Source organism: Balaenoptera musculus, chromosome 13 (assembly GCF_009873245.2).
Source record: "Balaenoptera musculus isolate JJ_BM4_2016_0621 chromosome 13, mBalMus1.pri.v3, whole genome shotgun sequence".
NCBI classification, from domain to species: Eukaryota; Metazoa; Chordata; class Mammalia; order Artiodactyla; family Balaenopteridae; genus Balaenoptera; species Balaenoptera musculus.
This window is the reverse complement of record NC_045797.1, coordinates 10373742-10401110: the sequence shown is the minus strand read 5'-3', so window position 1 is coordinate 10401110 and position 27369 is coordinate 10373742. Positions and strand designations below refer to the sequence as shown.

The 27369-nt window shown below is 39.0% G+C and overlaps 2 protein-coding genes across 7 annotated transcripts in view; both read left to right on the top strand.

The window, feature by feature from the left end:
* Positions 1-710: 710 nt before the first annotated feature.
* On the top strand, positions 711-1776 carry MTLN (mitoregulin). 2 transcript variants are annotated; one of them, XM_036873394.1, is made up of 2 exons: positions 711-1063; positions 1679-1776. In XM_036873394.1, exon 1 carries the CDS (start codon positions 756-758, stop codon positions 924-926), a length of 171 nt encoding a protein of 56 aa, XP_036729289.1. In that variant the 5' UTR covers positions 711-755; the 3' UTR covers positions 927-1063; positions 1679-1776. The 2 variants fall into 2 exon arrangements, with proteins under 2 accessions (XP_036729289.1, XP_036729290.1); XM_036873395.1 differs by having other exon boundaries at positions 711-1154; positions 1679-1773.
* Positions 1777-5467: 3691 nt separating this feature from the next.
* Positions 5468-27369, top strand: part of NPHP1 (nephrocystin 1) — a 103814-nt gene continuing 81912 nt past the window's right edge. For 3 of the 5 annotated variants that reach the window (XM_036873324.1, XM_036873328.1, XM_036873329.1), the window contains exons 1-5: positions 5468-5575; positions 8832-8905; positions 15837-15897; positions 16988-17112; positions 24118-24277. In XM_036873324.1, coding sequence (XP_036729219.1) covers positions 5507-5575; positions 8832-8905; positions 15837-15897; positions 16988-17112; positions 24118-24277 — 489 coding nt within the window. In that variant the 5' untranslated portion in view covers positions 5468-5506. Of the gene's footprint in view, positions 5576-8831; positions 8906-15836; positions 15898-16987; positions 17113-24102; positions 24278-27369 lie in introns of all 5 variants that reach the window. The other 2 variants (XM_036873327.1, XM_036873325.1) reach the window with 1 other exon arrangement.

Genomic DNA, 27369 nt, shown 5'->3' with positions numbered 1-27369 from the left:
TCACTTGAGAAAGCCTGCGCGCAGCAATGAAGACCCAAAGCAGCCAAAAATAAATAAATTTATTTTTAAAAAGATACTCAACTCAGATATTGGGGAAATGTTTACATGTGTTTGAAACAACGTGGGTATATGAATCTAATTTTTCGACTAACTTTTGTGAATTCTAGAAACTGATCAAGTATCTCCACCGAAAATGTAGTGTTCAAATTGAGATGTGCTGTTTATAACATCTACACCAGATTTCAAAGTCTTAGCATAAAAAAAGAATAAAAGATCTCATTAATAGCTTTTCTGATTACATGTTGAAAAGATAACATCCTTTATGTATATTAAGCTAAGTAAAATACGTTATTAACAATAATTTCAACTGTTTGCATTTTTTTTAATGGGTTCCCAGAAAATTTAAAGTCACATATTTGGCTCGCATTCTACTGCTGAGAGAAAATATAAAGAGGCTGAGCTGACCATGAGGTTGGAAAGACGCACCACCGTAGTTAGCTAATAATAATAAATCAAGGCAACGTCTGATGAATGCCAAACAATAAGTATGGCAGGGGTTCAGAGGAGGGAACTGTGGGGTCATCCAAGGGCGGGGCAAGTCTTCAGCAGCAGGCGAGATCGACGAATCTGTAAATTGCAAGAGCTGCGCGGCAGGACGCACCGGGCACGCACGGCCCGCGCCCCGCCCCGAAACGCGCTGCGCCTTTTGACCCGGCCGCCGCGCCGTAGGCCGCCCTGCAAGCCTGGGAGCCGCGATGGCGAACGTGTCCGAGAGGACGTTGCAGCTGTCCGTGCTGGTGGCTTTCGCCTCCGGAGTGCTCGTGGGCTGGCAGGCACACCGGCTGCGGCGGCGCTACCTGGACTGGAGAAAGAAGAGGCTGCAAGACAAGCTGGCGGCGACGCAGAAGAAGCTGGACCTGGCCTGAGATCCCCGCGCTGTCGGTCCCCGCCGGCCACCGCGCGGCCACCTTGAGGCCACCTCGCCTCTCCGGCGCGGGGCTCCAGCCGAAGCCAGGCTCGCCTCACTATCTCCGCCCGCAGTGCCGGGCTCTTGCCGGAGTCGGTGAGCAGTACTTACAGCGCCGCTCTAAGGGGAGACTTCGGGGACGGACGGATATCTTGGGACAGGAGGGTCTTTGGAGAGCCCACAGGAGGTGACTTGTCCCCCCAGGCACCAGAAAGAGAAGGAAGTTCTGTTTTCCCTAATAACTCACATTTTGGTGTCGTAGTTCAGTTCACTGCGTGTGTTTAACGGGACTGTCTTAACCACGTGCAAAGTCGTTGCACCTTGGCAACATTCAACTTCAAAATGGAAAATACTGGAAAGAATAGAAAATGAAAAAAAGGAGCGTGGAGGTGTTCCTACCACACCCTTCCCCCCTCCCCACATCAATTTATTTTTAAAAATATCCTTGGTAGCACCATAGTACATCTTTGCATTCATGTTTTGTCATCTCCAGTCTAAATTCTTAGGTCCTTGGCAGGCTGGCAATGGCTTGAAAGTCAGGAGCCTTGAGTCTAGTCCTGGCTTTTTCATCAGAGCTCTGCAAATTTACAGGGTCTCAGTTTTCTTATCTGTAACACCAGATCTTGTTCATGGTTTAACTAAACAATAGAATAATTTGAAGTTAACCATTATGCATTTCTAATTTTTGTTTCTCTTTTCTGTTTCCAACAGCTTGTTGAAGATGGATATAGAGAACTGGACAGAAATAGTTTTTCCTTGCACTTTATGAATCAATTTTATTTTTAAAATAAAAAAAATTAAACATATTTGAACCTTTTATTAAACAGAAAAGGAGTATCTTGCCTCCCATGCAGCTTACTGCCTTAAGAGATTTGGATCCTCAAAACTTATAATTACTGTTTTTGGTCAGATATCTTGTTTTCTAAAGAATCTATGCTAGTTCCTTTGTACAACTGCAAAGCAATGTTGGTCTAGGAACCATTATGATTCCCTTTGGTTAGCAGTTTTGCTGGACCTATTCTGGAAAGCAAAAGGCTATGTAAAAATAACTGAGGTAAGGGTAATGTATGTAAGACCTTTACACATCTGAGGCTGACAGCATACTCCAAGCACAAAGTATAAGTTTTTATTGACAGAAACTTCATTTGTGTCATTATGGAGTATACATGTGAAGGAGAAACCTCATTGAATAGAGCTTAGTGATAAATCCCAACTGCAGTTGACCCTTGAACAACATGGGTTTGAATTGCACAGGTTCACTTACATGTAGATTTTTTTCAATAAATCTATATGTAAGTGGACCACTGTCCACTTACTATCCATGGCTGGTTGAGTCTGTGCATGCGGAAACATGGATAGGAAGGGCCAACTATGGCACTTGAGCATCCTTGGATTTTGGTGTCCGTGGCAGCCTCTGGGGTTCCAGGATGATATCCTCCGATGATACCGAGGGATAACTGTGTCTGAAAATCGAGAGTGAGTGACCAAGTCCCAGGTTATTTTTGATTTTCAAGAGGTTTTTTCTAGAACACTGCCCTTGCTCATTCCTATAAAGATTAATTTTGTTTCTCAGTAAATTTAGGATCAGCTCTGTATTAACACAAGAATATTCAGGAAAGTTGTTTCCACAGAAAGCTTTTTTTTTTTTTTCCATTTTAGTAGGGCCATTATGCTCTATTACTTCCAACTTTATTTTCATTCTGTGAATGCAGTACTTAAGGACTGAAATGTTGGTTCTTAGAGCTGCATTCCATCTGGGCTGCAGGTGGCTGAAGTATCTGAGTCACCATTCATCACTGAGGGTCAAGGAGTTGAGGCTCTTTGAGACAAGGTAGTTTTCTTATGGCACATCCACGGTGCCTGCAGACTGTTGGTATGTGCCTGGTTAAGCGTCTAGGTGATGACCAGTTCTGCCTGTATGCGCCTGTTCTTGTGCCACGTTCCTGGTGGACCTGGTCTTTCCAGTGTGACTCCTTTCCCATTACTTACGTGCAGCACCCGGACACACTCGTCTCCCTCTCCTGTCTCACCCCAGTGTTCTGTCATCCTGCCCCTCTGGGCCTGTGCTGTTCACCCCTGAGGCCTGTCTAGTCCTGATGCGGTTTTCAGCCACCCTGCACCACTCAGTCTGCCCCTCATTTTCTGCCTACTGCCTCTTGACACTGTGCCCATGTGTCCCCAGCCCTGTGGTGGACAGTTCCCTCGGATGACATTGCCTCTCACTGTTTCTCCTCTAGCTGTCTACCCCTTGCCCTACTTAAATGTGTTTGGTTTTTTCCCTGAAACTGTTGCCTTACATGGAGATGTTACATTTTCCATGTTAACCACTAGTTCTACACTATGAGTCTCTCCGAAGCTGTTAAATTCTTTTTCAGTATCTCCTATGAGACAGCGGTACAAAGTTGATATACATTGTAACACACTGATGGAAGAAAATCATAACGAGTTTTATGAAATAGCTTGTTCTCGGGAGAAACAATGGCCATGGTTTGCTTTGGTTTCGGCTACCTCACTTCAAAACGGTCTTGTAGGTTACTCTGATTTTCGTAATGGCATCAAGGGATGACGACAGAAGCAGTGACTAGTGCTAAAGTGACTATACTGAGCATTACAAGTCAAAAGAAATGTAAGTTAACGAAAAAGAAGGCAGCTAGCTGAGTAATTTCGTTCCTTACAGCATCGTGAATACCTAAGTGGTATTTCTCAAACTTGAATGTGCACATGAAACACTGGGGTATTGTTAAAGTTTAGATTCTGATCCTGTAGGTCTATGGTGAGGCCTGAGAATGTGCATTTCTAACAGTCACCCAGGTGATATTGATGATACTGATGCGGGAATCATAAGGAATAAATGCTGCTCACACTGAATAGTGTACAGAAATGTATAAAATCAAAGCATCTTTCCACCCGAGATGAACAAGAGTAGTAAACCTTTTTTGCACCCTTCCTCATACATATATGCACGTGTAGGGGGTTTATTTTGTTTATTTTTACCAACATAGAATTGTACCATCTTCATGACCCTGTAACTTTTCCATTTAAAATATGGAAATCCCTATAAAGCAGGTAGATTTTTTAAAAAAATTTTTATAGACATATGTAAAATAAATAAGGATTCCATAAATGATGGGTTGTCTTTAGTGCAGTTTTTTTCTTTTTGCCTACCTCTAACAAGATCACTTACAAGTACCGATTTATTAATCCGTCTAAAAATACCTTATAGCACTTACTACTTACTCATTTGTTGTTAGATTTTCAATGGAAAAACTATGGCTGTTTAAGTGAACTTTTAAGTATCATGAGCCATGATGGAGAAATTAATTCAAAGTAAAGACATGAGATACAAAAAAGAGTAGAATGGATGAGTATATTAGAGTATGTCATACAGTGAAACGTCAGAGAGCAATGAGAATGAACAAACTACAACCCACACGATGATACAGATTCATTGCACAAACAGGTTGAATGAAAGAAGCCTGACAAGATGCCAGTACACGGCGTGATTCCATTATTCAGTTCAAAAAGAGGCAAGACAGATTTTTGCAGTTAGAGATTGGGATAGTGTTTACTTTTGGTGTAGGGGTGGAGGTGGGCAGGGACTAGAGGAGGGGAAGACTGCTAGGGTGCTGGTCACATTCTGTATCCAAATCTGGGTTATGTTACGTGGGGGTGTGTTCAGCGTGAAAATTCAGTGCGATGGGCGCTTGTCACTTCTCTCTATTGAAGAAAAAAGTATCGCAAATAGCATGGCAGTTGGGCCTGTGGAATTACCTTGTGTGTTGTACTGAAGAACACATCAGTGTGGTTCATCTCTTGAAAAGTGAGCTCAGGTCGTCATTCTTATTCGGTGTAGTGGAAAGAGTTTGGGAATTGGATTTATAGGACTGAGTCCCACTTGGGGAAATGTTATTACAACCTCCCTGAGAGATGTAGAGTGGAGCTCATAATTAGGTGCTCACGAAATTGCTGTGGAACAGAGTCACCAACCTCCCAGAACTCAGGATGGACAATGTGCAAAAGTACAATGAAGTGATACTTCAGCAGTATCCCAAGCGGCAAAGAATTAAGAACTGCCTTTTTGAAGTGAGAGTATGCGCCAGAACCACGTATCCCATTAAGGCCATATAGGAAAGCTATCCTTGCAGTTAATTTAAGACATTGAGATGCTTAAATTGTATCTTAAGATTAGTTTAGAAAAACTGGTGTCAGAAAACAAGTGCCAAAACACCAAGTGCCCCAGGAGGAACGTCGTGGTAGTACTGAGTATTATGGGACTTGTAGTTTCGGACGCCGCGGGGCATTCTCCCTCATCTCCACCCCAATCCTTTGGGACTGGCGAGAAAAGGGTGAGTAGCTGGGCAGTGAGCTCAGGACCTGCGGGCTGGCGGAGCGGCTTCCTCGAGGGAGAATCATCCCCACACACTTCCCGCACCAGCCAGTCGGGCTGGGAGGCGGGCGCGCGGTGATGGCGTCACCTTCCTGTGCCGCCGTCTTGGTTTCCCTGGCGACCGGCGTGAGCTCCGCGCCGAGGCGAAGGAGATGCTGGCGAGGCGACAGCGCGATCCCCTCCAGTCCCTGCAGCGTCGCAATCAGGAGCTGAAGCAGCAGGTATCATCTGGCTGTCCAGTGGGGAACCTGGGCTCTGGCGGCGGGCGAGCTCTGGGGCGCACCCTAACCCTGGGAGCCTTCCCAACCCACTTCCCTTTCCAAGTTGTAACCTGCCCCACCCCCAGCATCAAACTGATCCCAGCACCAAACTGATTCTAATCTTTCACACTCCCAACCCAACCCCGGGGAGGCTAGAAAATCGGGACCATCGACTAAGTGCTTCCCTCCCCCGCACCTCACCCTAACGTCTGCATCTCCAACCTAACAACTCCCTTAACCCATCTCACCTCCAAATCTAAACTTTTAACAATAATTATTCCAACCACCTCTGCGCCCAACATCACTCTCCTCCACTCTCCATGCCCCCTTTCCTTTATCCCTCATCCAGTGGAGCTATTGAGTGTTGTTGCTTCACATGAATCCAAGCGAAATAGGTGTCAAGGAATAGTCCTAATATATAAGAAAAATAAGACCTGACAAATGAGCAAAGGACTTGAACTAAAGGAGAAATACTAGTAACACACAAATATGAGAAAAGTTAACTTAAAAGATAATCAAGTAATTGCAAAGGAAGTAAGAGATCACAAACACTTAAAATATCACAATACCTGGTATTGGGGAGGCTGTGATGAAACAGGCACTTACACTGCTGCAGGGTATAAGGCACAGCATTTCTGGAAAGCGGTTTGACAAGATGTAGCAAGTATTCATGCTCCTAAGCTGGGAATTACATTTCCAGGAATTTACCGTACGTAATAATAAAAAATTGAGACACAGGTTGAGGTATGGAGGTATTCATCATAGTATTACTTATAATACAAAAGGCTGATGCAACTTAAATGATCAGTAGCAGGGGAATGGATAAATAACTTATGTTGGGATATAATACTGAGATTAAAATTTTAAGGACATTTTAACATGTTAGGGAAAATATTTGTGATAAAATGTCAAGTTAGAAAAAGAATATAAAATTGAATATACAGTATTTCAATTTAAAAATTTTCTATGTAATATACATAGAAAAAAAGATGGAAGGAAACATGCCAGCATGGTAACTCTATGTGGCAGAATGCTAATGACTATTATGTTTCGCTTCATACTTTTTGATATTTTCATAATTTTGGGTTGGGGCGGGGAGACTTCCCTGGCGGTCCAGTGGTGAAGACTTCGCCTTCCGGTGCAGGGGGTGTGGGTTCAACCCCTGGTCGGGGAGCTAAGATCGCACATGCTTGGGGGCCAAAAAAACAGAACATAAAACAGAAGCAATATTGTAACAAATTCAATAAAGACTTTAAAAATGGACCACGTTAAAAAAAAATCTTTAAAAAAAAAATTAAGAAAGGGAATTCCCTGGTGGTCCAGTGGTTGAGACTCCACGCTTTCACTGCTGAGGGCCCTGGTTCAATCCCTGGTCAGGGAACTAGGATCCCACAGGCCGCGTGGCATGGCCAAGAAAAAAAATTTTTTTAAGAAAAAGTAAGTAGTAATTAATGGGTTGTTAATTTATTTTCTGAAATTCCTATTTCACTTTGCTAATTTTACTTTTTAATTTTCATTTGATCTATTACCAAATATTGTTTCCACTAAATAGAATTGTTTTATAACTTTAGCAGGTAAGAGATGTACTGAATGCTCATATTTTATCCACTTTTGGACTTCCACTTAAAAAGTACAAAAGACAGGATGGATGAATGTTTCTTAATGGACTCTATTGGAATTATAGTGGTACAACAAAACAGAATACTCTTCTGGTAGAAATAAAAATAAAACTTGATGAGACATTGACTTAAGCTAAGCTTTGGCCAGATGCTTAATATGGTTTTGTATTTAATTTTAAATTTAGTGGGACATTGAGAGAACCAGGAAATGTTGTAGAAGTAAACTAAAAAAATTATTATTATTACAAAGATGTAACAAAGCAAACTATTGCCAGGATTATTCAAGTTGGAGACAAATTGGCTCCGGAGCCTTTTGATACCCTGCATGTCTGTGAAGGACTCTGTAGGTAGTGTGAGCTCATTCTTCCCTGGCCCCACGGAAGACACCTGAAGCAAAAAATGGAACAGATTTCCAACTAGGTATCCATGGGACAAGTGATCAATAGCCCATCTGGGTCATGCCTGTGATGACCGACTCTGTCACCATGTGTGTGAATTTTGTAAATAACAGACAGATGCAAAATGGCAAGAGTAGAGAATTTTTATTTCTCTTTTTTCATCCACTTTATCTTCTCCACATCTATAGAATGCAAAAGATGTATGTGCCTCTTTTGTGGGTGTGTTGGCAAAGTTACACGTAGTGTTTGGAAATTACTAAGTCACAATATAAGATATAAGAATGAGGATTAAAAAATTTGTGGTTTATTCATATAATGAATACTACTCAGCAATAAGAAGGAATAAACTAATGATACACACAACAGTATGGAAGTATCTCAAAAACATTCTTGTGAAATGACTACACAAACGAGTACATACTTTCTGGAGTAATGGTAATTTTCTGTACGTTGATAAGGGTTTGGATTACATGGGTGTATGCATTTGCCAAAACTCAGTAAATGTATACTTAAGATTTGTGCATTTCATTTGTATGTAAATTTTACACCAAATATTGAACTCTAGTTAGTGATACCCATGGTGTATTAAGGGGAAATATATTGATGATTGTAGCTTACTTTGAAATACATAAAAAATAAGATGAATTGATGAATAGATGGGTCATAAAAGTATAGTAAAATGTTGGGCTTCCCTGGTGGCGCAGTGGTTGAGAGTCCGCCTGCCGGTGCAGGGGACACGGGTTTGGGCCCTGGTCTGGGAGGACCCCACATGCCGCGGAGCGACTGGGCCCGTGGGCCACAATTGCTGAGCCTGCGCTTCTGGAGCCTGTGCTCCACAAAAAGAGAGGCCGCGATAATGAGAGGCCCGTGCACCGCGATGAAGAGTGGCCCCCACTTGCCACAACTGGAGAAAGCCCTCGCACAGAAACGAAGACCCAACACAGCCATAAATAAATAAATAAATAAATAAATAAATAAAAATTTAAAAAAAAAAAAAAAAAAAGAAAAAGTATAGTAAAATGTTAATGGTAGAATCTAGGTGATGGGTATTTGGATGTTCACTATAAAGTTCTTTCAACTTTATTGTATATTTAAAAGTATTCATTATAAAATATTGGGAAAAAAGAATTAAAATTTTATTTCCTAAGGTTATATGGTATTTAACAATATGATATTTTAAACAGTCTCCATTTATTGTAGGTTGATGATTTGCTTTCTGAGAGTCGATTGAAAGGCGCTCTAGAAACCAGTAAAAGGCGAGATATTTACCAAAGGTAAAGCATACAAAATTATGTTAGCTTTGTAGGGACTGTACTTACATTTCAGTGAGCAGTATTTACAGCATAGAAATTGAGGCATTATTTCTTTTTGTAATTAATAACATTTCTAAAAAGACAAAATAATAATGGGAAATAATATTGAGGTAACAATGAATGAAATTTTCCAAAATGTATTTTACAATATTTCTTACAATTATCTATGTCTACCTAGTCTAAATGTGGGAATGATAAGATTAGATAGAGAATTACAAATGTTAAAAAGGGGCAGCTTACATTTATTTTGTACTCTGTATGTACCAAGCAGTGTGGTCCACGCTCTAAAAACTTTTTCTTAATTAATTTTTACAATAACATTGTGAGATACTCATTAATATAGATGAGAAAATTAAGCTTCACAGTGGTTAGTTAATATGTCTAACATTACTTAGCTATAAGATGTTAAAGTGGGAAGGCAATAAAAATGTTTTGAGATAAATGCAGAATTTATAGATATATTTAATTAATTAAATTCAAGTATAGTTGACTTACAATGTTGTGTTAGTTTCTGGTGTACAGCAAAGTGGTTCAGTTATACATATATATGTATATGTGTGTATATATATATATATATATATGTTCTTTTTCATATTCTTTCCATTATGGTTTATCACAGGATATTGAATATAGTTCCCTGTGCTATATGGTAGGACCTTGTTGTTTATCCATTCTATATATAATAGTTTACATCTGCTAATCCTAAACTCCCAATCCTTCCCTTCCCCACACCCCCACCCCTCCCTTGGCAACCACAAGTCTGTTCTCTATGTCTGTGACTCAGTTTCTGTTTCATTGATAAGTTCATTTGTGTCATATTTTAGATTCCACATATAAGTGTTATCATATGGTATTTGTCTTTCTCTTTCTGACTTACTTAATATGATAATCTCTAGGTTCATCCATGTTGCTGCAAATGGCAGTATTTCATTCTTTTTTGTGGCTGAGTAGTGTTCCACTGTGTGTGTGTGTGTGTGTGCATGTGTGTGTGTATACATATATATATATAACATCTTCTGTATCCATTCATCTGTTGATGGACATTTAGGTTGCTTCCATGTCTTGGCTATTGTAAATAGTGCTGCTGTGAACAGAGGGATGCACGTCGTATCTTTTCAAATTAGAGTTTTGTCTGGATATCTGCCCAGGAGTGGGATTACTGGATCATAGGGCAGCTTTATTTTTATTTTTTTGAGGAACGTCCATACTGTTTTCCATAGTGGCTGCACCAATTTACATTCCCACCAACAGTGTAAGAGGGTTCCCTTTTCTCCATACCCTCTCCAGCATTTGTTTTTTTGTAGACTTTTTAATAATGGCCATTCTGACCAGTGTAAGGTGGTACCTCATTGTAGTTTTGATTTGCATTTCTCTAATAATTAGTGATTTTGAACATCTGTTCATGTGCCTATTGGCCATCTGTATATCTTCTTTGGAAAAATGTCTATTTAGGTCTTCTGCCCATTTTTTGATTGGGTTGTTTGTTTTTTTGTTACTGAGTTGTATGAGCTGTATGTGTATTTTGGAAATTAAGCCCTTGTTGGTTGCATCATTTGCAAATATTTTCTCCCAGTCCATAGGTTGTCTTTTTGTTTTGTTTATGGTTTCCTTTTCTGTGGAAAAGCTTGTAAGTTTGATTAGGTCCCATTTGTTTATTTTTGCTTTTATTTCTATTGCCTTGGGAGACTGACCTAAGAAAACATTGCTACAATTTATGTCAGAGAATGTTTTGCCTATGTTCTCTTCCAGGAGTTTTGTGGTTCTATGTCTTATATTTAAGTCTTTAAGCCATTTTGAGTTTATTTTTGTGTACATTGTGAGTGTATGTTCTAACTTCATTGATTTACATGCAGCTGTCCAGCTTTCCCAATACCACTTGCTGAAGAGACTGTCTTTTCTCCATTGTATATTCTTGCCTCCTTCGTTGAAGATTAATTGACCATAGGTGTGTGGGTTTATTTCTGGGCTCTCTATTCTGTTCCATTGACCCATATGTCTGTTTTTGTGCCAGTACCATGCTGTTTTGATTACTGTAGCTTTGTAGTCTGAAGTCTGGGAGGGTTAAGCTTCCTGCTTTGTTCTTTTTCCTCAGGATTGCTTTGGCAATTCTGGGTCTTTTATGGTTCCATATACATTTTAGGATTACTTGTTCTAGTTCTGTGAACAACGTCATGGGTAATTTCATAGGAATTTCATTAAATCTGTAGATTGCTTTGGGTAGTATGGTCATTTTAATAGTATTCTTCCAATCCAATTAATCCAATATTAATTCTTCCAGTCCAATTAATAATATTAATTCTTTCTATTTCTTTGAATCATCTTCAGTTTCCTTTATCAGTGTTTTATAGTTCTCAGCATAAGTCTTTCACCTCCTTACTCAGGTTTATTCCGAAGTATTTTATTATTTTTTTGATGTGATTTTTTAAAAAAATTAATTAATTTATTTATTTTTGGCTGCATTGGGTCTTCGTTGTTGGGTCTTCGTTGGTACGCGTGGACTTTCTCTAGTTGTGGCGAGCGGGGGCTACTCTTTGTTGCGATGCACAGGCTTCTCATCACGGTGGCTTCTCTTGTTGCAGAGCTCGGGCTCTAGGTGCATGGGCTTCAGTAGTTGTGGCACGTGGGCTCAGTAGTTGTGGCTCACGGGCTCTAGAGCGCAGGCTCAGTAGTTGTGGCGCACGGGCTTAGTTGCTCCACGGCATGTGGGATCTTCCTAGACCAGGGATCGAACCCATGTCCCCTGCATTGGCAGGCAGATTCTTAACCACTGTACCGCCAGGGAAGTTCCTTGGTAAGAGTTTTTATCGTGAATGAATGTTGAATTTTATCAAATGCTTTTTCTGCATCGATTGAGATGATCATGTGGTTTTTGTCTTTTCTTTTGTTGTTGTGGTGTATCACATTGATTTGCATATGTTGAACCATCTGTGTGACCCTGACAACTTGATCGTGGTGTATGATCTTCTTTATGTGTTGTTGGATTCAGTTTGCTAATATTTTGTTAAGAACTTTTGTATCTATATTCATCAAAGATATTGGCCAGTAATTTTCTTTTTTGGTGTTGTCTTTGTCTCATTTTGGTATCAGGGTGATGGTGGTTTCATAGAATGACTTTGGGAGTGTTCCCTCCTTTTCAGTCTTTTGGAAGAGTTTGAGAAGGATCAGTATAGTTCTTTTTTTGTATGCTTGGTAGAACTCCCCAGTGAAGCCATTTGGTCCTGGACTTTTGTTTGCAGGGAGTTTTTAAAATTATAGATTCTATTTCACTTCTAGTGATTGGTCTGTTCAAATTATCTAGCTCTTTTTGATTCAGTTTTGGTGGGCTGTATGTTTCTAGAAACTTACTTGTCCAAGAAATGCAGAATTTAGTTAAGCAAGAGAAGGAACTTCACTACAATCTCAGTGGAGTTGCAGCCTTTGGTCCATTTGAGTCAAATGCAAGAATTATGTCATGGTATAACTTGGATCTAAGAGCAACCAACCTAAGCCTGAAGGTTATGGACTTGCTGTTGTGACAGCAACTATAAAAACAGCTCAAGAGTGAACATCAGTGGCTTAGGCCAAATTATGGTAAGTCCTTGGCCTATGTAGCCCCAGATCCTGTGACCTGTCAGAAGTCTCTGTCTATTAGCAATTCTGCCTTGTTTGGGGTGGTGACCTTAGCTCACTTGAGATGGGAAAACTGTTCTCATGATGGATGATTGTTTTTTGTTTTGTTTTGAATTTTCTTTTTAATCCTTGGGAGAGTTTAAAATTAACTAGAGTTTAAAATTACATAGACATGATGAACTAAATCAAATTAGACTATTATTACTTTTGTATTAAGTTTAGGACATCATTAAAATAATCTGTATATTTTGGGTATTTAAAGAATTTATAACATTCAATTGCATGTGAGATTTGTGCTACTAGTTTAAATGATTCATTAGAACATTTGGAAAAATTTTACTTAAGTCAGGCATTCAGAGTGCTTAAAAGCAAAATAAAATTTTAAGATGTGGGAATTTAATTAACTACCTTCATTAGTAGGATTGATTATTTGAGGAATTTAGCTCAAGTTGAATTAATCAAACAATAATGAAAGAAAAAGGGAAGGTTATTGTACTTGCTTTACTAGATTTTAAAATAGAATAAGAGTTATATGCTGAATTGAAGTCCCAGGGAAAACTAGATTTTTAAATTTTATTTTAATAAGCTAATAATTATTTTTAAACCCAAGTAATAGTCTTCTCTGTGTATAAAAAGATCCCCTCACAATCATTTTAAAATACACATTGATACTTGCATGTCTGAAAACAACATTCAGCCCTTATGTTTGATTAATAATTGGGTAGATATGGAGTAAAAAATTTTTCTACTTAAACCTTTGAAGACATTGTCTGGTTCCTTTACACCCAGTGATGCTGACAAGTTTCATGGTCATTCCTTTGTAATTGATCTCTGTTTGAGGCTTTTCTCCTCAGCCTTGGTGTTTTGAAATTTCATCACGGTGTATTTAGGTGTTGTTTTAATTCTTCTCAACACTCAAGGGGTCTTTTCAGTTTGAAAACTCTTGTCTCTCGGTCTCTCCCCACTAGTTTTTGTTTCTTTGTTTTTTTGTTTATGCCTGAGAGGTTCTCTTGACACTTTTTTTTTGGCTTGCGGGATCTTAATTCCCTGACCAGGGATCGAACCTGTGCCCCCTGCAGTAGAAGCGTGGAGTTCTAACCACTGGACCACCAGGGAAGTCCCTAAATTCAGTCTTGTCTTAGCCAATCCTGACCTTGCACAAGCCTTTCTCAGTGTTCCTTTTCCTCAAACCTTCTGAAACCGTGCAACTCAGATTGGGATTTGAACCCATGGGCCGGGTCTCAGACCCAGCCAAAACCCAGATTGGGACTTGAACCCACGGTCTTTTAACTGAGATCACACACCTGGTCTCAGGACTTAATGAAGCTCAGGTTCTTGATGTCTCATCGCAGAAAGAATTCGGTGAGAGACAAAGTGATGGGTAAGGAGTGGATTTAGTTAGAGAGAAACACGCTCCACAGAGTGTGGGCCATCTCAGAAGGCGAGAGCAGCCAACTTTTTCTTTTAACTTTTCCGTGGATGTTTTATTTCAGCAGCTGTATTGTTAATTTACAAGTGTTCTTCCTTGTTCTTTAATTTTTCTTTTTTCTAGCATTGTGTTCCTGTTTTTAGGTTATCTCATTAATACTTCCATGATTGGGAGTTGTTGTTTTTTTTTTTTAAGTTCTTTTCTGTTCTCTGAGTTGTCTTTGGTTCCTCGGGGCTCAGATTTTTTTAATTTGTTTACTTTTGGTTAGTCTTAAATTTTATCTTCCATGTTGCTAGTTTTCTTCATTATGCCCAATGGTCCTTGGATTATCTTTCAAGAATGAGGGACTAAGTTGATTATTTTTTTAAGAATGAGGGACTAAGTTGATTATTCTAGAGAGTTGCCATGGGTTCTTCTACTGTTGTGTGTATAGGTCTCAAGGACCAGCCCTTCCTGTCATTTTGCTCTGTCATCTTCAGCTTGTCGGTGACAGCCCTGCATACCATTACAAAGTCCCCAGTCATCATTACCTAAAAGCAGAAAAGATGATGGTTCTTTACCTGCTCCATCAGGGAGAATAAAATGGGAGGAACTGCCCAACACATTTCTTTTGTGTATCATTGGCCAGCGCTGGGCCATACACGCACCCTACCTGCAGTGGAGGCTGAACACTTGCGTGTCAGTGGGAGGCCAAGCACGCCAGCGTGGAGGAGGGTGGCAGAAGGGCTTTGGGGTAGACAACTAGCAGGGTCAGCTGCAGGTTGATGTTTCTACTTCTCTTTTCTGCCTCTTTCACAAAGGATTTTTGTCCCCCTTTTCCCTGCTTATTTCATTTTATGAGTCTCTGGAAGAAAAAAAAATAACTCAGCATAAAAAATAATGACTTTTTCAGGTTATTGGTGGAGAAAACATTTGATTTTTGAAAACTCATAACTAGCTATAGCCCATTTTCAGTCATTTTTTTCTCTCTCTTTTTTTTAAATTGAAGTATAGTTGAGTTACAGTGTTGTGTTAATTTCTGCTGTACAGCAAAGTAATTCAGTTATACCTATATATACATTATTCTTTATATCCTTTTCCTTTACGGTTTATCTCAGGATACTGAATATAGTTCCCTGTGCTATGCTGTAGGACCTTGTTGTTTATCCATTCTATATATAATAGTTTGCCTGCACTAACCCCAAACTTGGTCGTTATTATGCTTCTAATTTGGGTGTCTTAAGACTTAAGCCAAATTATGTGAGCTGTCCATGAACTATCTAAAACACGGTACCCATATGGGTGGGCCATGTTCACAAGGGGAGTGTGCTGTTGGGGGAGGGGCCAGCTGTAGAATGCTAAACTCTGCCTTCACATGGTTACTCTCCCTCTGACTAGCTCTGGTCACTTTTCAGAACCTCACTTTCTTCAACTGGAGTGAGGGTTGTTATGAGACTCCAATGAGGTGATGCTTGTAAACTGCTTAGCAGTATTTGTGGCGCAAAAAATAAATTTTAGCTGTTATTATCATTATTAGTTTTGTCATCTTGGTTGCATCCTAGGTTTGTGGAATTTTAGAGCTGGAGAAGCATTTTTAAAGTCCAGTGCTTTCCTTATTTTAGAGATAGGAAACTGAAGCCCAGAGTCACTGAAGTTTTCTGAGTTCTGGTTATCCTACCTCGTACCTGAGATCTTGACTATGAGGATCACCCAAGCTAATGGATGGAAAGGCATTTACATGTGAATTTTTAAACATCATTCATGCAATAGAACTTGCCTTACCTGCTTAAAGACTTATGTATGATTTTATAAAATAGCTTTTCGTTCTGACAATTAAAAAATCAATATTTTGTTTCTTTCTTTTTTAAAATTTAGATGTATCCAATTAAAACAGGCAATAGATGAAAATAAAAATGCTCTTCAAAAATTAAGCAAAGTAAGTATTATGGTTAATCATGTTAAAAAAATTCCATTTTCACGCAAATATTTTGTTAAGTGGAAGCTCGTTAGAGGGGGTAAGTTCCTGGGTTCACATAAGTTATGAAGTGTAACTGTGGTCAGTGCTGACCTGCCCAATGGGCTTACTGAATGTGCTTGGGAGCAGAAAAGCCAGGGCTCCAAATCCTGGTAGAAGTTCAGCTTTAATGAACTCACCCAGCATTGAGGACTCGGAAAAACCCAGAAGGAGCTATTTTTATTTTTGCATTGTGTAAGTTTTATGTTTTACAGTTTAGAATTGTTTTCATTTTAATTACCTTGTGGGGAGAGTACATAATCTGGCCCTGAGGGTACGTGGTAGAGAAACTTCTTATATCACATGGCAGCCCTGATATTGGTGACTCTGCAGAAACAGGGCAAACTAGAATTTACTCTGGGCAGTTCCCATCAGGATTTCCTCTTTTAATATGAGCCTGAGCTTCAGCTAGGTGTCTGGGCTAGAGACTCACAGAGCATTTAGGGTGGAAGGCATTTGAAAGTCATCTGCCTGCCTGAATGTGAATCTCCTCTACTGCGTCTGAGACAAGTGGTCACTGAGTGTCTCTTCTGCATTTCTCCAGTGACACAAAACTGTAATTCCGGAGGCAGACTGACCCTAAATTTGAAAACCTAACTATTCCTGTTTCACAAATGAGGAAACTGAGGCTTCCAAAGGTGAAGCAGCTTTCCCAGTGTCTCACTGCCAGTAAGTGGCAGAACTTGGACTTGGCACTTGTGTTTTTGACTCCAAAGCCAGTCCTCTGTCTGGAACCTGTCCCTTACTGACTGTAGAGGGACTGCAATACCAAGCAAGAAAACAAAACAAAAAAACAGGAGGTATACTTTTATTTTGTCATTTGGTTTGCATTCCAACATAATAATCTACATTTCTTTTAAACTTACTTCTCTAAGGTAGGCATAGTCTCATATCAATATTTGCTTTGTCTTATAGCACTTATTGGAGTTTTTTACTTTTAAAATAAATATAATCGGAAACTGAAATTTTTATTTTTAATTTTTTAGTGAAATAGACTTATATTCTCTTGTAGGCTGATGAACCTGCCCCTGTTGGGAGTTACGATCAGAAGAAAGAGGAGGAACACAATCTTTTGGATAAGCTCACCCACCAACTGCAGGAACTTGCTGTGTCCATAAGTAGAGAAAATGTCGCTGAGTATGCTCCCTTCCTTCCTTTCTTTCTTTCAGATATTATGTCACCAACAGTTTTAATGTTTGACTCAGAATAAAGTCATACATAGATAAAAACAAATGACAGTAGCAGTACAATCAGTCAACATTTATTTATTGTGTATAGTAGAAAGTGTGCGATCCCATGAGAGATGTAAAGAAGTAGAAGCCGTAATCTCTGCTCTCAGGTAATTTATAAGCTAGTTGGGGAAACAAAACAGAGATTGGAAAAGCTAAATAAACAGATGTTAGAAAATAAGGATCGGGCTTCCCTGGTGGTGCAGTGGTTAAGAATCTGCCTGCCAATGCAGGGGACCCGGGTTCGAGCCCTGATCCGGGAAGATCCCACATGCCGCGGAGCAACTGAGCCCGTGCGCCACAACTACTGAGCCTGTGCTGTAGAGCCCGCGAGCCACTACTACTGAGCCCGTGTGCCGCAACTACTGAAGCCAGCACGCCTAGAGCCCGTGCTCCGCAACAAGAGAAGCCACCACAGTGAGAAGCCCACGCACTGCAACCAAGAGTAGCCCCCGCTCGCCGCAACTAGAACAAGCCCACACACAGCCACAAAGACACAGTGCAGCCAAAAATAAACAAATTAAATAAATAAATTTAAAAAAAAAAAAAAGAAAATAAAGATCATGGGCTTCCCTGGTGGCGCAGTGGTTAAGAATATGCCTGCCAACGCAGGGGACACGGGTTTGAGCCCTGGTCTGGGAAGATCCCACATGCTGCGGAGCAACTGAGCCCGTGCGCCACAACTACTGAGCCTGCACACCTAGAGCCCGTGCTCCGCAACAAGAGAAGCCACTGCAGTGAAAAGCCCGCGCACCACAACGAAGAGTAGCCCCCGCTCGCCACAACTAGAGAAAGCCCACGTGCAGCAACAAAGACCCAACGTAGCCAAAAATAAATAAATAAATAAATTTATTAAAAAATTAAAAAAAAAAGAAAATAAGGATCATGCCTTTAATGTCAGTGTTGATGTGTAAAAAAAATTATTTGGATTGTCTATTTGCATATTTATTTACTCCTTTTATAAATATTCTTTAAAAATTGGAGGCAGAAACATGCATTCTTTTCCTGCTGGAGTGGATGTTAATAATAGCCTTTGTAAAATGGGAAGAAAACTTGATAGTATAAACAAACCCAGTTCATAGGAGGAAAAAAGGAAAAAATCAACTATTTAGACTCTTCAAATGCTGTTCCCGTACTTTGACACTGTATCCTGGGGATAAAATGCTAAAGAATATAGATGCAAGGATTCTAGAATTTCCATTGATTTCCAGTACTGAGAATGACAAAAGTGGCTGGTATTGGACTTACCCTTCCTACCATAAACACCGTAAAATCTGGACGAAATATACAAAATGGCTGTTTGAACTCATTGAACATCAGCCAAGCAGGGCTGATATCGTTAATACAGGGAGACACAAGCTGAGCCCTGCGTTTACCCAGACCCTCTTCCTGGAGTTAGTTTATGGGCAGTGGTGCCGGAATCCCAAACAGGGAACAGCAGCCTCGCCAGGCTGAGGAGGCAGAGATCACATTCTGGACTTGCTAAGGCTGCTGGTACTTGTGCAGAGAGTGGAGAGAGAGAAGAGAGTTGCAGAGAGACAGCTCCAGAAATCCGAATGGACTCCTGGGCTACACAGAGCATGATGCCAGAAGGCCTGGCAGAAAGCACCTGCTGGGAGACTGAGAGCTTAAAAGATTCTGGAGGCCACAGAATCCTGGAAAAATATTCGAGTTTGTACCTAGCTGGAGTAAAGAGACCTTGGTGAATGCTTCAGGCATTTAGTTGGAGGTCACATAAGGCCCATGCCCTAGGAGTAAGGAAGACACCCTAATAATAAGAACTGTGATCTTGGAATACAGACAAAACTGAAGTAAATCTTTTCCAGCAAAGCCTAAAATCAGACCTTAACAGGAACAAGATCATTTAACTGTATAACAGAACAAAATACAACACTCTTTAAAGGGTGACCACATAATCCAAAGTCTCTAAATGCATTATCCACAATGTCTAGTAATTTTAAAAAAACTGACTAGAAATGCAAAAAAAAAGTAAGGGAAAATAAATAATAATTAAGCAGTGAAAGTCAATAAAAGCAGAGCCAAATCTGAGCCAGATAGTAGAGTAAGCTGACAAGGATTTCTGAATAATATGATTAATATGTTGAAGAAAATAGAAGAAAAGATGGATGAAATGGAAAAAACATGGCATATTTTAAGAGAATTAAAATATAGAAAAATAACCAAATAACATTCTACAACTGCAAATTATAATATCTGATGGAATAATGGCTGAGGACTTTCTAAATCTGGTTCAATATATAGCTTCAAAAAGGTGAAAATGTCTTATAATAAAGAGAAAAAATAATCATTGGAAGTCTAGATGACCCAGATGTGAGAATTAGCAAACCAGAGCTATAAAACAACAATTTTCAATATTTTAGAGAGATGGGCAGATTGCTTGACTAGAGAGGAATCTTAGGCAGAGAAATGGAAACTAATACCAACCAAAATAGAAATTCTGAAACTAAAAAACACAATATATGAAAAGAAAAAAAAAATTGGATGGTTTAACACAAGACTGTATACAATAGAGGAAGAGATCAGTGAACCCAAAGACTGAGCAATGAAAAACTTTCAAACTCATGCACAAAAAGAAAAAAAGAATGAAAAGAACAGAACAAAATGTAAGAAAGATTTGGGACATGGTCATAGGTTATAGCATATGTGTAATTGAAGTCCCAGAAGGAGAGGAGAGAGAGTGGAGCACAAGAAATATTTCAATACGTTTTTAAATTGAGATCTAAAAAAGTTATCAATTCACTGGTCCTAGAACCTCAGGCAACCCCAAACAATAAATATAAGGAAACCTACACATAGGTGCATCAGAGTTAAACTGCTGAAAACTAAAAATAAAGGAAATAAAGAAACATATGTACAGGCAAACAACAATTCAAGTTAAAGTTGACATCTTGTTAGAAAAAATACAGGTCAGAAGATAATGCAGTGACATCATAAAAGAGTTGAAAGAAAAAAAAATCTATCAACCCAGAATTCTGTGTACAGCAAAAGCGTCTTTCAGAAACTAAAGTAGAATAAAGACATTTTCCGACAAACAAAAGCTGAGAAAATTTGTCAAACAAATGCTGAGAAATTTGCTAAAGGAAGTCCTTTAGGCAAGAAGGAAATGATCCCACAGGAAACCTGGATTTGCAAGAAGGAATGAAGAGCACCAGTATGTGGGTAAATAGAAAAGCCTATTTCTTCTTTTCTAAATGTTTAGAGAACACTTGATTGTGTAAAGCAAAATATATATTTAAGAATTTATAATATAAAGTCAATTCTCATTATTTGCAGTGGTTATGTTCCATAAAGTTGCTGCAAATACTGAATAGGTGAATAATAAACCATGGCTTCTAGGGAAAATACACAGCTAGGTTCCTGTGAGGCTCTGGTCACAATTGTTTTTGAAACCTGAGTAATACATGTCCTTGTTTCATGTGTGTTTCTGTTTAAAGATACCTTATTTAATGTATGTTACTGATTCATTAACATTGAACTCACAGCCAACAGCCCTGTAATTCATGCCTGAAGAAATCTAACACACTTATTTTCTCCATTAGGGCACATCACAGCCTTCTTGTGCTTGGGAACACTACACAGCATTTCAGCAGTATGGGGGCCATTTAAAACAGCATAGGTAGGTTGCAAGTAAAAGATTGGAAAAAGGTATTCCATGTTAACCCTGACCAGAACAAAGGTGATGCAGCTATAGTAGTGTCAGGCAGAGAAGACTGTAAGGTCAAAAGTAATTTAATAGATAAATACATCTTATGATAATAAAAGGATCAATTGAATAGAAAAAAATTATCCCTAATGTGTAGACACCTAATAACATAGCTTTACAACGTATAAAGTAAAAATTGTTAGCACTGAAGGAGAGCTATATAATCCACAAACCTTAACCACCTTTACCCAATTAAAAATATATTTGTAGAATGCTGTATCCAAGTAGATAATACACCTCTCTTCCAAGTGCACGTATAATGTTAACCAAAATGAATCATAATGGACCATAAAGCAATTGTCAACAAATGTCAAAGGATTGAAATCATGTAGTGTATAGTCTGATGACTTGGAATTACATTAAAACTCAGTGACAATCTAAAACTAATACAATGGTATATGTCAATTATATATCAATTTTTTAAAAAACTCAAATGACAGAAGAGTAACTAAAATCTCCAAATGTTTGCAAATTAAGTCACATACTTCTGTGTAACCTAAGGGTCAAAGAAAATATTACAATGGAAATCTTAAAATATTTTGAATGATAATAAAATACAACTGTGGGCTGCAGCTAAAGCAGTGTTTAGAGGGAAATTTGTGACTTTAAATGCATAGTTCAGAAAAGTTGAAAATTAATTACTGAAGTTTCCAACCTAAGAAGCCAGAAGAAGAATAACAAATTAAACCCAAGAAAAATAGAAGTAAGGAAATAATAAAGAGCAGAAGACAGTGAATAATAAACAGACATACAGTAGATAAAATCAATAAACCAAAAGTTGGTTCTTTGGAAAAGTTAATTAAATGGGTAAATTCCAAGCAAGACTGATTAAGAAAAGAGAAAGAGAAGGAAAACAACAACAATAAAACAGGGAAGAAAACTAATCACTACAGAGTCTACAGAAATTAAAAAGATACTATGAAGATACTATGAACATCTTTATGCCAATAAATTTGAAAATTTAGATAAAATAAGTTCCCTGAAAAATAAAATGTACTCAATTTACACAAGATGAATAGAAAATCTTAATAAAAATGTCTACTAAAGAAGTTGAATATATAATTAAAACCTTTCCACAGAATAAGCCCTCAGGTTGCTTCACTGATAAATTTCTGCATTTAAGTAAGAAATAATACCAGTATTATAAAATCTTTCTAGCGAATAGAAAAACATTTCCCAAATCATTTTTTGAGTGCTAGATAACTTCAATATCAAAATCTGATAAGAGTATTATAAGAAAAATACAAGGCCTTCATGAATGAATGTACAAACTCAATATAAAATGTTAGCAAATAGAATCCAGGGCATATAAAAATGACAGTACATCATGACTAAGTGGGTTTTATTCTAGAATGCAAGGTTAATTTAACATTGAAAAATCAGTAATTGAAATTTACTGTATTAGCATAATAAAGAAGAGCCATTTGGGTCTATTTGGCTAGTTTATGATTAGCAATGTCCATTTGCATCAAAGTATTGTTATCCCATTTTATTTTTTTATTTTTTAAAATTTATTTCATTTATTTATTTGGCTGCATTGGGTCTTCGTTGCTGCGTGCAGGCTTTCTCTAGTTGTGGTGAGCGGCCTTCTCATTGCGGTGGCTTCTCTTGTTGCAGAGCACAGGCTCTAGGTGCACGGGCTTCAGTAGTTGTGGCTCACAGGCTCTAGAGCACAGGCTCAGTAGTTGTGGCGCACAGGCTTAGTAGTTGTGGCGCACAGGCTTAGTTGCTCCACGGCATGTGGAATCTTCCCAGACCAGGGCTCGAACCCGTGTCCCCCGCATTGGCAGGAAGATTCTTAACCACTGCGCCACCAGGGAAGCCCCTGTTATCCCATTTTAAAGATAAGCTTCTCTAATGTAAGCGTTAGGAGAGCAAAGACCTCTGTTTTGTTCATTGTTACACCCCTAACACGTAGTGTCTGTCACACAGTAGGTGCCCAGTAAATGCTGAATGTTGAATGAATAAATAAAGCTCAGGGAGACTTAATGACTTATCCAAGCTAGTATTTTAGCTCCTCTGTCTTCCCTCCTCAGTATCTTTCCCAAACACCTTTCTCTTCATCCCGAATTCTTAGTTTAAACTGTTTCATGTCTCACTTTTAACAGCCATCTTTGCCTTTAGCCCTTCTTCCAATCTCTTCCCCACGTGGCAGCCTAATCATCTTCCTGAGGTGCAGATCAGATCATGCCTTTCCCTTCCTTCATTTTTAGGGAGTACCTTTAGAGATAAAGCTCACGTGGGATGCATTCTGCTCACCTCTTTTCAATCTCATCTCTTGCTTATTTCTCCCAAGCCTCGTCCTACCACTCGTGAGCTACTTGAGGTTCCCTGATCTTGAGCCTCCTTTCTCCACTCCCTTCCTTACCTTTCTACTCCCCTTTTACCTGATTAATTCCAACTCATCCCTCGAGACCTAATTCTAAGCCTTTCCTCATCCCCACTCATGCAGTCAAGGTTAGGTGTCCCTCTTGTGTGCTTCCTTAGTATCCTGTGTTTACCTCTACTGCAGTATCTGCTGAACTATATACTACTTATCCGTCTGATAGATTGTTTCATTGTCCTCCTTGAGGACAGGGAATTGTGTCTCGTTTATCTCTGTATCTACTGTGTCTGACATGGAACCTGACATATATCATCATCATCATCATCATCGCCGACTTTTATTGAAAGCCTGCAGACACTGTTGTAAACACTTTGCAAGTTTGTAACTCCTCTCATCTTCATGATGACCTTATGAGGCAGGTTCTATTATTATCTCCACTTTACCAATGAGAAATGGGGAGATTAAAAGAAACCTATCCAAGGTCACTCAATGAGAAGGAGATAGAACCAGAACTTAAACTCAGAACCCGTGCTCTAATCACTGTGCAATAATGCTCAAGCAGCATCTGCTGAATGGATGAATCCAAGATTTCAGTGCAAGTCTCTTGGCCTCAAGTCCAGCACATGCTTCACCAGGTCCCATACGTTCCTCAGATATATTAACTCCTCATCACTCTCAGTTCCTCGGTCACATATTCTTTGCTAGATGGTAGAAGCTGTTAGTTGCACTTTCCCTTTATTCCCTTTATTTGCCACTTCCAAATATAGGCCAGTTCTATATGTAGAAGTTATACTTGTACTCAATCTGGATCTGTTCTTATACGTTATTTCAGGTGACCCTTGTCAAAGAATTATTTTTTGCAGAACTGGGGCGCTTACTGAAGGAGAGGACGATGACAATTCTGCTGAAGAAGATGATGATGAAGAAGAAGAAGAAGAAGAAGAAGATGAAGAGGCCACAAGTGGAGGATACATTGCTGTTGGAGATTTTACGGCTCAGCAAGTCGGAGACCTTACATTTAAGGTAGTAGAAACAGACTGGAAGCTAACCGAAGGATAAATTTTCGTACCTAACATAGTAAGAAAACTCTACCTGTATTCCTGGATTAGATATTCCTGATATTAATTTTTTGAAGACTCAATCTGTATAAATAAAATAAGTGATAATTAAGATTTACAAGCGGTAGTCAGGCGAAATTCTGTTATCAAAGTTACCTGGTAGTAAAATGGTAAAAAGAGTAGATGCTCTTCTGTTTTTGAAAATAGTTTTCATGTTGATAATTCTGAATTTAGGGGTAAATTTTATTTTATTTTTTTTTTATTTTTTTATTTTTTTTTTGCCTTTACCAAAACAGAAGGTTTTTATTACAAATTTATAATAGCAAAAAGTAACAACAAGGTCCTACTGTATAGCACAGGGAACTATATTCAATACCCTGTGATAAACCATAACGGAAAAGAATACAAAAAAAATGTATATATATGTATAACTGAGTCACTCTGCCGCACAGCAGTAATCAACACAACATTGTAATTCAACTATACCTCAATAAAAAATAAATTTAAAAAAACAATAGTGAAAAGTTGGAAACAATGGAAATATCCAATAACAGAGGAATGAGTTAAACAAATTCTAGGACATTCATGATGGATGATTATGCAGCCATTCAAAAGGAATTTTTTGAAGAATGTTGGAAATGTTTATAATATAATGTTAAGTGAAAAATTCAGGATATCAAGTCATAAATAGAATATGCCCGAGGTTTCTGCAACTGACTGTGGTTTTGCCTAAATTTTACAGTCCTGACCACCTAGAACCAACTTCCAAGAGGAGAGATATCGGGACTTCTCTGGCAGTCCAGTGGTTAGGACTCCACGCTCCCACTGCAGGGGCAAGGGTTCAATCCTTGGTCTGGGAACTAAAATCCCACATGCCGTGTGGTGCAGCCAAAAAATAAAAATAAAAAATAAAAAAATAAACAAGAGGAAAGATATCTAAGATTCATTACAGTGTTTTAGGAACTAAAACAAACAAACAAAATCAATTCACTTCCACCTGGATCTTTGCCCACGGAAGCCCAAACAAGCTTCCTTAAGAGAAACTGATACTTTCAACACTGATATTTATCCTGAATAAAAGGGTCCCAACCTGGGCACCTCACTCATGTGTTTCTTCTCAGGTTTAGCTGAAGTCAACTTGCCCCAAGAGGACTTACTGACTATCCAGGCAGCCTCACAGATGTGGAAAGACAATATTAGGGAGCCCTATACTGTCCGGCCTGGAGAGTGGATATTGTTGCCCAGAGCAGATGGGATAAACTTGGAGGTTTCGGCTTGACAGCCTAAGTGGGCCCTCTTTTTTAAGAAGTTTGCTTCCACACCCTCCACACATCAGTCAGCAAATATCATTAGTACTGCCATCCTCAGAGATCTATATATGTTAGGGTGCTGGGCAGCAAATCCTGCTCAGGAATTTTATAGCCATCCTTCTTCAGCTGTGGCCTTCAGGACAACCAAGAAAGTGCAACCAGCAGACATGTAGATGGAGGTGCATCTGCTGAAGTCCAGAGCTGCCTGGTGCCTGCTCCTAAGGTGCCAAAAGCAGGTAGCCTGTTCCAGTGGAACAGTTGGCTGTGGTCTTCTCAGGTAAGCTCACCCTTGTGCTGAGTTCTGCAATGGCATTACTCAAGTAGACACTTCAGACCATCCAAACCCTGATTGTGGACATGGTGACATACGTTGGACACACATTCAGCACAACACTTTCTAAAAAAACAAGAATCGCAGCACTCGTCAGCACCTGAAAGTTCACTCACTCTACCTGCTCCAACCCCACACAACTTCCTAATACAAAATCATGACAGACTCCATCAGTTCTGTCTTCTTCCCATTGTCACAGCTCAACTTAGTCTAGAATGGCAGTTCTAATAGTATTTGCTGCCTAGAATGTTTTACTGATAAAGATTTCTTTAAATGTTTTTAAAATTGGGGTATAAAATACTACCTACAGTAGTGTACAAGTACACTTATCTTCAGTGTGTACACTTCAGTGAATTTGTGCCTATCTATACACTCATGTGACTCCCACCCAGATCAATGTAGAACATTTATAGCACTCCAGAAGACTCTTCTATACTTTCTAGTCAACACAGATGTTGCCGGTCCTCTGACTCTCATCACTATAGTCTTCCTGTTTTGTATGCCAGATTTGGCTTCTTCTGCTCAATTTATTGGTGAGATTCAGCTATATTGCTGCATGTACAGTAGTTCATTCTTTTTGTTACTGTATAGTATTCCATCTTGTGTATATACTACAATTTACTTGCCCATTCATCTTTTGATGAATATGTGGGCTGTTACCAGTTTGAAGCTACTATGAATGACAATGCTATGAAGATTCTTGAATACGAATATACTGCTTGGTGAACATTTGTGCTTATTTCACTTGGAGCAAAATTACTGGGTTATAAGATATACATGTATTTAGCTTTAGTAGATCTTGCAAAACAGTTTTCCAAAGTAGTTGAATCAATGTAAACTCTTACTAGCAATATATAAGAGTTCCAGTTGCTCCATAGTTTCACCAATATTTGGTATTATGATGGGTGTATGGTGGTACACCATTGTGGTTTTAGTTTGTATTTTCCCTAATGCTGATTGGCCATTTGGATATCTTATGAGAGTGCTTATTTCAGTGTTTCATTCATTTTTAAACTGTGTTGTATTGCAGTTTTCTTATTGATTTTTTTGGAGTCCTTTATATATTCAGACTATGAATCTATGTTAGATTGTGATATTGTCAAATTGATTAAACTAGGAACTATGATTCTTAGAATCCTCTTCCCTGTATGGTTCCAAGTTAGAACTGTCCCAAAGAAGAAACTGCACAATAGTTGGAAGATGGAGATGAATCAGCAGCCACTTATCAGTGATGAGACACAGGGATTAGGGACAGTGAAGGACATATGCAGGGGTCCTTGAAGGTGCCTGTTTGTCCTCACTCTTCTTTGTTCCATGAACAACTCATCTTCCCAGATGCTGCCCTGCTGACCAACAATGGCCCCAGACCTATCACTGGATACTTAGCTGCAGATCCACAGATGTAGTAGCAACAAT